We start from the raw sequence: 11,668 nt of genomic DNA on the forward strand, positions 1-11,668 counted from the left end.
TCATAGTTATAGGTGTTTAAGTGTTTATGTCTGTACATGACAGCGAGAGCTTAGTCAAGCCTCGATGAGTCAGAGTGACATGTTGGGGCAGGTTTGACCAAATCATTCCCTAACTGATGTCAGTGAACTGTAGCACTTGAAGGAGACAAGCATAGAAAGCCGGGCACACTCATGGTCAAGTCTTAGGTAAATCTGATCCATGTGGCCACTCCACCTTTTCTGTCCCTTTACTTAGTAGCCCACTCTTAAAAAGTCCTAGGCATATTTAGGCAGTGAGCATGTCCCCGAACGTCTAAGCACTGGCCCGTGCTGCCTGCTGCGCCTGCCTCCTCTGGTTGTAGGCATTGTACACTTCTAGGAACATGTCCTTGCATGATATGCGCGCCTTCAGTTTGGAGCAGATGAGGAAGGAGCCGGCCATCTTGCGGTGGAGGGAGTACGACTCCTCGGGTGGAGGGGTAAGGCGGTGGCGTAGCATGACAGGGATAAGGCTCTGGATGCGCTGGGTGGTGCTCTGGGTGCCGAAGTCAAAAGGCTCCACGGACGCAAAGGCTTCGCCGAGGATCATCACCGCCTCCACGTGGGCATCCTCGTAGGCCTGGTAGGGAGCAGGGAGAGGCGTTACAATGGCTATCTGTGTGCATAATAATCAACTGAAGTAATGTTTCAATGCAGAAGTTAACTAGCTGTAAAGTAGAACAGTAAACCATAACACTAACAGACTTTAAGCTGCATGTTTTTGTGTGTACACTCTGGAGCAGCCTGAGGAAATGTTTACTAGAGATGTTAGAACCTAAAGTGTGCATTATATATTATGAAGCTATACTGTATACGACTCTATGGTATATGCACATATTTTCGTATCTCCAACTTAGAACAAATTGTGTTTTTTATGCATGCAACAAGTTGTTTTCGCCATTTTCTGGCTATATTCCTCTATCCATTGCCACATTTTATAAAATACTAGGATAAAGATGTCATATAAGAAAATCGTCCAGAAAGACATCACTAAATGACAATTGGAGAGCATACAGTGTGCAGTTTTCCCAATACAAAAAAAAACAAAAAAAAAACACATACTATACAGCACTCACTTAAAGATATAATTCCTGACATTTACAAAGTAAATACAGGGCTGAAAACAGGGAAACTGCATCAAGCACAGGGTGTAAGACTGAGGTAGGATGAGATAGGGCTGGGCAATATATTGATTTTATATTGATATTGTGATATGTGACAAGATATCGTCTTCAATTTTGGATATTGTAATATCGTAATATGACATAAGTGTTGTCTTTTCCTGGTTTTACGAGCTGCATTACAGTAAACTGATGTCATTTTATGAACCTACCAGACTGTTCCATCTGTTCTATTATTTGCCTTTACCCACTTAATCATTATATCCACATCTCATTGTGTAAATATTTTGGGAAAGCAGCAATTGTTAACCTTACAATATCGATATAGAAGTATTTGGTCTAAAAAATATTGTGATATTAGATTTTCTCCATATTGCCCAGCACTAGGATGAGACACAAATAAAAGGAGAAGACGGAGGAGGATAAACCATATTATAAATAAATGAGCACAGCAGCAGAGACCAAAATACCTTACCTTGGCCTCGAAGCCTGTCAGGAATTTCAGTGCCTTTGATTTGGAAAGAACAGTGGCTCGATCACCCACGGAAGCTGCGTGCACCACCTGACACACACACACACACACACACACACACACACACACACACACACACACACACACACACACACACACACACACACACACACACACACACACACACACACACACACACACACACACACGTTTATGTAAAGAGCTCCATTTTAAGGCACTGGTTGAAGGCACTGGTTGATTTGGAATGTATTTGTGCTTGTGTGTAATCGTTAGTCCTCAAATTTAGCCAAAGACTCTAGTGCAGGGGTCACCAACCTTTTTGAAACTGAGAGCTACTTCATGGGTACGGAGTCATACGAAGGGATACCAGTTTGATACACTCTCCTGAAATAACAAATTTGCTCAGTTTGCCTTTAGTTATATATAATTATTAATGATAGTCATCTATGTGAAGACACTGATCGCGTTAATGATTTCTCATTATTAATTATCAACAATGACTTAACAAGGTGGGAAACAGATAATATCAATATTCAATTTTCATTTTTAGAACAGGCCTGAGGGCTACTCATGTGGTCCTTGGGGGCTACCTGGTGCCCACGGGCACCGTGTTGGTGACCCCTGCTCTAGTGCTTAATTATTCACAGAAATCTTGTTGCATAAATCATGTTGTGTGGTTCACTGGTGGGTGTCCCATCATTTTAGATTCATCATACCTGTATGTAGTCATCTGTGAATTCTTCTGGGTAGCCTCTGCAAGCTCCAAAGTCCAACAGAACAACCTACAGACAAGATAACAAGAGTGTTATGCATCTGCTGCACATGATGATTTTTTGTTGTTGGTACAATTAAATATTTGGTCAACATGGCATCCATTTCTGTGTTAGACAATTCATTTACAACTTCAATACCAGACACCCGTCACCTTGTTGGTGTCTGAGTTGTAGAAGAAGTTGGCCCAGTTTGGATCCGTCTGCATGAACCTGAACTCAAACACCTCCCTGAGACACAACTGGAGGATTCTGAAACTGATCTGGAGATGGGAGGAGAGGAGAGGGTTGCGTTTACTGCCATGCATCATTTTAATGCTAAAGCTCTGGTACAGTGCACTGCCACACACTCGCCATGTCTAAAGATGCTGCATTACTGTAGGTCATGCTCCAAGTGCATAAATCTCAACTGTTAAATGCATATTTTTACAGTGTCTAATTTGCATTGCTGCTGTCCTTTTCACACTGTTTGAGATCCTGCTGTATAATTTGCCAGCTAGCTAACTTGTTTCTATGAGAGTTAATGAGCAAATCATCAGCTCAGTTGTGCACTTGTCACATGATGTATGTACGTTACAAATAAAAAGTGGTCGACACTATACTTTCTCTTACCAACAAGGGGTGGAATACAGATATACAATACATTCAATATCAACAAAAGCCTAGGGTGGAGGAACAGAGGTATCAAATCTTCTCCTTCTACATGTTATAGGGTTTCGGCTCTAGCTTCCCACAATTAAAAGGTCCAGACTGGGATGGTCTAGATCTTTCAGCCACTTAGTGTCCTATGCAGCATTCACCTCCATTCTGCTATAGTTTTTTTGTAAAATATTCTGTAATACCTCAAATGCCCAAAGAATTATAAAAACAATTACATAAACTCCCAGAATCTCCCTGTCTCCAGTGCACCATGGGATCCATGTACCCGTTGAGTCAACCCCTACCTGGTTCCTGGTCTCCTGGTCCAGGTCTACGCAGCGGTCCAGTGGGACTCCATGTACAAGCTCCATGGCCAGCACCCTGCCACCTGACAGCTCATCGATCACCTCAGGGACTTGGAAAAACTCATTTCCCTCCAGCATGGACCTGGAGGCCACACACAAATGTTCCGGAAAATATATACAGTATATATATATAAATATATAAAAAAATTAAAAATAAAATTATATATATATAAATAAACACAAGCAATTCATGACGAGCAGGTTTATGCATTTGCAGAATATGTAGAATATACAGTATGTGCAACCGGTTAGAAAAACATGCACATAAAGATAGTTTAAAATGACTTAATAGACTAATACTAAATTAATAAATAGATCTGCTGGCCACTGGGCAGTTAGGGTTAAGGGCCTTGCTCAAGGGCACCTCAGTGGTGGTAATTGGATGCACCGCCTTACAGTCAAGAAGAAATAGCCATCTCATGTTAATCATTTACAAAGCCCTACTGTTGAAACTTCCAAACTACCTCACCTCTCGTCTCTCTTATAAATCTAGTAACTAGAGTACACAATCCAATAACTACTTAACCTTATATATCCCTTACGTGCGCACTAATGTTGGCAGAACTGGTTTCAGATACTATGCACCTTTTAAAATGGTATGAAATGCAAACTTCCCTCAAACTAAAGTCTTGCATTCCCCTTGGAGACTTTAAAACTTTACTATCTGATGATTTTTAGGATTCTTGTAACTTTTTTTAATTCTTTGTTATTTTGTAGTTGTGTTGTTTCTAGGGGTGTAACGGTATGAAAATTTAACCTCACGGTTATAGTGACCAAAATTATCACGGTTTTCGGTATTATCACTGTATTTTTAAGTGTGCTCAATATGTTCAGAAAGCACTGATAGGCCTACACAAGCTGAAATAGTTTCAAAAAGTGTAACAGTGTTTATTATTAGGGCTGTCAAACGATTACATTTTCTTAATCGCGATTAATCGTTGAATTTCTATAGTTAATCACGATTAATCGCATGTTTTATTACATGATTAAAATTCTATTATTTTGCATTTCAGAACTGTTTTTAAGTACATATTAACAATGGAAAGCCATTCTTACCAGTGTATCTTGATTGGGAATCAAATGAATGCAAAGAAAGTGACTTTATGAACATGATTTTAAGATTTGTATTTGTTTATTATATATTTAATCTAGTCACACATTTGAATTTAACAACTTTGAATGGACCATAACGCTGTAAATTACCAGTTTCATTGAACGCACCGTCTGTGTTTTTCCAACAGCAGCAGCTGCAGATTGTTACATCCCGGTGTCGGAATCCTCTACAGTGAAATACAATCACAATTTACACCGTTTAGCGTTAGCTGTCAGCATTGTAACCGTGTTTAATCCAGCTACTAGCTAGCGGTAGGCTAACGTTAGCTGCTGTCGAGTATAGTGTTAACTAGCGTCATGTGCAGCGATGTTTCCGTTTCCTGTAACGTCTGTTTCAGAGCATCAGAGAGAAGTGCAGACATATCAGTGGCACCGGAATGAGGCACCGACATCCGTGTTGCTATTCCTGCAGCAGCAGGATGTGTTAGGCACGACGCAAAGCCGAGTGAAGTGAAAATAAATTAATAAATGGCAGCATGCGATTAATACGATTAAAAAAAATTAACGCATTATGCTCGGCCCTTAATCGCATCGCGATTAACGCGTTAATGCTGACAGCCCTATTTATTATATTACAAAAATATAGGCAAAACCTTCAAAGGAACAAGGGTTCAGCATGTAAACAGCTTATTTGTCAGGAACATTTCCAGTAGTGCAGGTTTAAATTATACAAATCCAAACATTCAAGCTAAGACCCACTAATTATATACTTGTTTTCTTCATAATCAAAATTAAAATGTAAAACTGTACACATGAACACTTTAAAGTAAAACTAAATTATCACGGTTTTCGGTATTAAAACGGTAATTGTTATCGTCAACATTTTTATCACGGTTTACCGTTATACCGGTAATTGTTACATCCCTAGTTGTTTCTGTTTTGCGGTTTGTGTTCTTGTAAATGTTTCTTGTTTTCGGGTCTCTCTTGGAAAAGAGATCTTAATCTCAATGTGATGGTAACGGCTCACAAGTTGGCTTCAGGGTAGGAGGCTTTATGGTTCAATATGCCACAAAAACCTACCTGAACTTCTTGGCACACTCTGCTTCCCTCTTATAGTCACACTCCCATGCCAGCTCCCTCTGAAGAACCGCTAAGCTGTCGTCTGCAAACAGACCTGTGAAAAAAAATGTAAAGTGCAAAACTCAGCAGGGACAACTAAAGAAAACATACAGACGCGGTCATCTTTAAACACATTAATGTGAATGAGCAAAGTGTGGAAACAATTATCGTGGTGTATTTGGGACTGTGATAGTGTACATTTCATTGAATACCTAATAAAACTAGTTAATGTTTGACTCAGAGCATGTAGGATTCAGCATAACAAGGAAACAAGAAACATCTCTATTAATGATGCAGACATCCTTATATGGGCACTCAGTAACAACTGTGCCACCTAGTTTTGACCTGCAACTATAGCACCACCCCCTGGTCTGAACTGTAATAGTGAAATTGCTAGAATGAAAGAAAAGAAACTAATCAATGGGAGAACAATCTCCAGTCACCTCTCAATATAATGACAGGGGACAGTCAAAGAATAACAGCAAAAACTTGAACTCTCCAGCTGTTTCAAGATTCAAAATAGCCTAATTTGCATTTCTTATCCTCAATATGGTGTTATCACCAAACACTACAACAAATATCATAAAATGTAGTTTTTACCTCCTGGCAGGACAACGCTCATTTTTAGGACTGACATCAGGTTGTTTATGTCACTGTGGATGCTCTCTGCAACTCCAGGGTACTGAGAGGAATATGGCGATAACAGACAACATCAATGCAGACAGACATTGATAGATGTTACGAGGGAGACAGAAACAGAGTGTGTATGAATACCTGGATCTTCATGGCGATCTCTCTTCCGTCTTTTAACACCCCATGATGCACCTGGCCGATGGAAGCTGCAGCAAACGGTTTGTCTTCAAAGGACGATAGCTTCTCTCGCCAGCCTGGCCCCAGCTCCTCCACGAGAACTTTCTACACAATCAGACCCACGCAAAAAAGAAAAAAGCTGCACCTGTGAAACTGCCAAACTGATTAAAACAGACTTGGTCACATCATCTTTTGTTTAATCTCATGTCAGAAACACACACTGCAGCACTTTCCTATGAGGTTTTGACACTATTTACTGCTAGTCCACAAATTGACTATGTGCCAAGGGACAGGACGAACTGTGCTACTTACATTCATTTGCCAGGCAGGCATGAAGTCTGCGCTCTGCCGGACCCTCTCAAAGATCCTCTGCAGTTGGGGGCTGATGAAGGAGTTGTCTGAAGAAAGAATTGAAAAAAAAATCCTCTGTGACTGTGAGGACATCTCAACACCATTTTGCAGCAAAGCCGTTGCTACAGTGTGTACCTTGAATGCTGAGCATCTGTCCGATCTTGAGTGCAGCCCCACGGACCTTGCACAGTGTGTCCACTATTCTCTCAGCGTTGGCGTCTGACAGGAGAGGAGAGTCTAACAAGGAATTCTTTTCTACGAAACAACAGCACACACACGAGTATTAGCAGTCATATAGCAGCACAGCATACTAGAAGTACAATAGCATGAAGAGCAACAAGAGTAATTTGTCTTAGCAAGTATATTCAAAGTGCTACATGTAAATTATTAAGCTCAAGCCCTTACTAGCCAATTGTACAAAGCAGCATGTAAAAACGGGGGTAGTGGTACTTCTTAAACACTGTTCATTTAACACATATTAAAGCCTGTCTTTAAGTTCTTGTTAACAGCTTTGATTTAATGCCTGTCCAGTGCCTGGCAGGTGCTAACACATTTGAAACTTCTCCAGGGCCGACCAGCTGTCCATGTGTGTGCTGGATCTGCCAAGTGTGCACTGGACCAAAAGCTTTTTCACAGGATGGGAGGAGAAAAGCAAAGGAGAGGAGAATAGCTTTACCTTCATTTTGTTTGCCTCCTAATGACTGTTTTGCCATTTCTGCGATGGCACCAATCCCAAGTCCTACTGCCAGTCCTGCAGCAGGGAGACAGAGACACAAGTGATTTTGAATTAAGCTTGTGGGAAGCACTGATTTAACACAGCTGCTGCTGCTAGTTGAAAGGGTGAAATCATATTCCATGTCTAAAATCTTTTGCAAAACATTTTGATTTTAAAAATGTTGACACTTGAGAAATACAGTTAAAAACTCTTCATTGCTGTGTGGCCAGGTTGGCTCAGTGGGGAGAGCAGGCGCACATATACAGAGGTCCAGGGTTTGAATCCGACCTGTGATGATTTCCTGCATGTCTCCCCCCTCTCTCTCTCTCTCTCCCCTTTCTCACCTAGCTGTCCTATCAAATAAAGGTGGAAAAAAATCCTCTTCATTGCTGTTGTGAAAAGCATTCCCTCTTCTTTGTAAACACAGAAGACACTTGGAGTTGTGAAGAAAAAAAAAAAATATATATATATCTTTATTTTGGCGCTAAATATGATATATAAAGTATATAAAGTACATTGTTCTTTTTTTTTAAGCTTATTTTTTTGGGCATTTTAGGCCTTTATTTCCATAGGACAGATGAAGACATGAAAGGGGAGAGAAATGGGGAATAACATGCAGCAAAGGGCCGCAAGTCGGAGTCGAACCCGCAGCCGCTGCGTCGAGGAGTAAACCTCTATATGTGTGTGCCTGCTCTACCAACTGAGCTAACCCGGTCACAAGTACATTGTTCTTACCCCCAAAATTAACCAGCCTGCTGATTCTTGTGGCGGGCACCTTCCTCTCTTTGGCCCGGTCACTCAGCTGGGGGAAGACATACCAGATAATAACAAAATAATGTAAAAATGGATTTGAAATCATTTTGAAAGCGGTTTTTGATTGTTGATTGCTGTCGAACTGTTCTGCTAACACAGAAACAAAGGGCAAAACTCTTCAGACAGTAACCTTGAATTACATCACAAAGGACAACATACCGTTTATAAAACACACTACATAACATGAGTCTACTACTCAAAATATGGTCCTAGCGCCTGTCTGTAATTCATCTCCTGCAGGTACCACTAAGAATATATAAATATTATACATTTACTCAGCTTGTGTGTGTGTGTATATGCATAATCTGCAATCAAAGTTAAATCAAGTCAGATTTAGTACTTCGACCAACCTTCTGTCTGACAGGTTTGATCAGGGCCTTCTTGGCCTCTCTGGCTTTCTTGATGTCCTCTGGTGTGAGTCTGGCCACCCCCGTGCCATGGATAGACCTGGTCTGGTTGTAGTACCGGTGGAGGCCAGGGGTCGTGTGGAGGAAGCGAGCGCTTTGTCCCGGCCAGCCTGGTGCTGCAGGAGCTACCCCTGGGGAAGGAGGAACTCCTATGTAAGAAAGAGTAGAGGGTTTTATTGAATACATGATGTTAACATGAGAGAACAATAATTTAACTATTTTATCATGTTAAAAAAAATATAGCCTATATGACAAAATGGAGACTTGTTTTTTATTTTAATATATATACGCTCTCAAGTTATGACAGAATTTTACAGTTTTCAAGCACTTGAATATTCAAAGCCAAAATACTGTCAAAAGGTTAACACTCAAGTGTCAAAAAGGCTCACACACACCACCTGACGTCCTTCTAACCCATCAGCAAATGGCTGCGCGTCATTGTGTGGCACAGCTGGGCGAGATTACTTAGACAGGTGTCTGTCATGTCCGCTGACCAGTTTTAAAAACTCAAACCTACACAGGACACATCCCGATCGCGCTGCTTTGCTACTCCAAGACTGTGTCCGTCCAAGAATACAACCACACTCAATCAAACTTTCAGTAAAATACCACATCGTGATTAAACTCAATCCCTGTCTCCGACTCCTCCTTCAGACTGATCGAGTCCTCACTAAGACCAAAAATGTGGATCACATCACCCCAGTTTTGAAGTCTTTGCTCTGGCTTCCTGTCCCTCAAATAATTGATTTCAAAATACTTTTGCTGGTTTATAAATCACTAAATTGTTTAGGGCCAAAATACTGCTACATTATGACCCAGCCAGCCCTCTCAGGTCGTCTGCTTTCTGTCCTCAGCCAGGACTAAAGAGGGTGTAGCAGCGTTCAGTTTTTATGCTCCACATATCTAGAACAAACTCCCAGAAAACTGCAGGTCTGCCGCAACTCTCAGTTCTTTTAAATCAAGGCTGAAGACCTTTCTTTTTGATGCTGCATTTCTTTAAATAATTGTTCATTTCTTATACTGCACTGTAACGTTTATTCTCCTATTTTAACAGTTTTTATTTTTGTAATTGTTTTTAACTGCTCTTTAGTGTTTTATGTAAAGCACTTTGAATTGCCCTGTTGCTGAAATGTGCTATACAAATGAAGCTACCTTGCCTTCATCGGTCAGCCTGACCCGTGGCTGTTACCTGCTCACCTTGTCAGTCACAATACCCGATCCCTCACCTTTTTCACAAAGTGGAAATAATAAGGATACATTGAAATTCTATACATGCTATCAGATTTATATTATTCACTTTATTTTCCAAGGCCTGAAGATGCTCTGATGATGTAAACATGTTTTCCAAAAAAATGCATTGATGAAAATAAATTGTGTTGTTATGGATGAATTTACTGATGTCAAATTTCACTAAATTGTCAAAACAATCTTTACAATAATTTCAACATTGCAAAAGGACTAATGCGGTTAAAATATTCTTATGCAAAAAAAAAAAAAACTGGTGCCACATACTTAGTGTATGTCACCTCCTGTGCATGGTACTGACAGTACCTGATGGCATCTCTGCTGCAGCTCCAACTTCTGTCTGGCTTTGCTCCGGAGCATCAGGGGGGAACTCTGACCCCATTGCCCATTTGGCTGCTTCTTCAGGGTCCATAGTCTCCCAACCCTCTACGTCCGGGAACACATCCTCCTTTATTGACTGTTGTTACAGACACAGCAGAGATGGACAAGTAATTTAGCCAAATATTATACTATACTATTTGTACATATAACTTGGGCTGCAATTTTATTATCAATTAATCTATCAATTATTTTTTTTATTATTTAATTAATAATTTCATGTGCAGATATTATAAAATGCCCATCACAAGTTCCAGAGCCCAAAGAGATGGATTCAGGAATCCTTACCGCATTGTTGCTGCCCATAAAAGTGCCCACCAGTCCTTCTACCGCATCCTGAGCAACTTTGACTGCTGCTCCCACTGAGGAGTTGCAGGTCATTAATCTGAGCTGTTCTCCCTGGGTGGTGACCAGGGCAGACCCTACTTTACCTGCCCCACGCAGCACCTGCATGACTTCTGATAGCGTCACTTCACACAGAGAGGTAGAGAGATAGGAGGGAATCAAGTTAGGCTTACTTACACGGTGTGTGATGATGACAAGTGTGACTAAGAAAAAAGTACCAGACACAATCTTACCCAAATAAGCAAAGGATTGCAAGATAAGGGTGTTTGTAAAGTGACATATCAATAGTTTAACCTTGGATGCGAATGGCTCCACGTTACTGTCAAGACATGTTATAATGTGTCATTAACACGTGTCCCAGCAGTAACGGTGCAGCAGTGACCTGCAGACTTGTAAATACAAATGTACACATTTACAGACTTAAAGACAACAATTACATAGCTAGCCTATACTCTTGGCTACGTTCTAGTCAGTAACGTTAGCTGCTGACTAAGCTTGAAATCACAACAAGCTAGCTAAATCTAAATACTTATACACAAGGTTTATTCTTCCACATTAAAAACGGTATTGAATGAAACATGCTGCTGTTAACAAATTAAGTCGCTCACTTCTCCTGAAGCTGCGTTATCCAGGTTTTCCTCGGTGAATGACTTCTCCTGCCACAGTCCACTGTGGTAGGTCTGTTTTGCAACGATTTAACACCCGGAAGTTCAAATTCGAGTGACTTGACCGGGGACCAACCACAGTCCGATTTTTAATAAGAAGGCGGAACCCATATTGTGAAGGGAGGAGGGTTGTAGTCCTTTAACCAATAGCAGTGCATCTTATTAGATGATGGACGTCTAAATCAGCACTGTTCGGCTAATTATGGTCAACATAAGGCGGGCTTTAAATGGAACAACGTCCAATGAGAATTAAGGGGGTGTCAACATTTTGGAGGATGCCTACTATGATGCCTACATGCACGTGCTATCACCGTTATTGTAGAGTCCAGACTCGGCGGAGTTGGATTCTCTGTCTGGAGGC

At 40.8% G+C, this 11,668-nt stretch overlaps 1 protein-coding gene across 2 annotated transcripts; it reads right to left on the bottom strand.

The window, feature by feature from the left end:
• Window positions 1-11,395, bottom strand: coq8b (coenzyme Q8B). 2 transcript variants are annotated; one of them, XM_036001087.1, is made up of 16 exons: window positions 11,251-11,395; window positions 10,586-10,767; window positions 10,226-10,376; window positions 8,618-8,805; window positions 8,190-8,256; window positions 7,416-7,490; window positions 6,875-6,994; window positions 6,701-6,786; window positions 6,353-6,493; window positions 6,179-6,260; window positions 5,540-5,633; window positions 3,347-3,488; window positions 2,558-2,665; window positions 2,349-2,414; window positions 1,615-1,701; window positions 1-598 (listed from the first exon to the last, which is right to left on the bottom strand). In XM_036001087.1, coding segments are annotated over exons 1-16 (1,896 nt in total). In that variant the 5' UTR covers window positions 11,252-11,395; the 3' UTR covers window positions 1-292. The 2 variants fall into 2 exon arrangements, with proteins under 2 accessions (XP_035856980.1, XP_031139543.1); XM_031283683.2 differs by having other exon boundaries at window positions 8,618-8,823.
• Between the last annotated feature and the right edge of the window lie 273 nt (window positions 11,396-11,668).

The sequence above is a fragment of the Sander lucioperca genome, chromosome 5 (assembly GCF_008315115.2).
Source record: "Sander lucioperca isolate FBNREF2018 chromosome 5, SLUC_FBN_1.2, whole genome shotgun sequence".
Classification (NCBI taxonomy): domain Eukaryota; kingdom Metazoa; phylum Chordata; class Actinopteri; order Perciformes; family Percidae; genus Sander; species Sander lucioperca.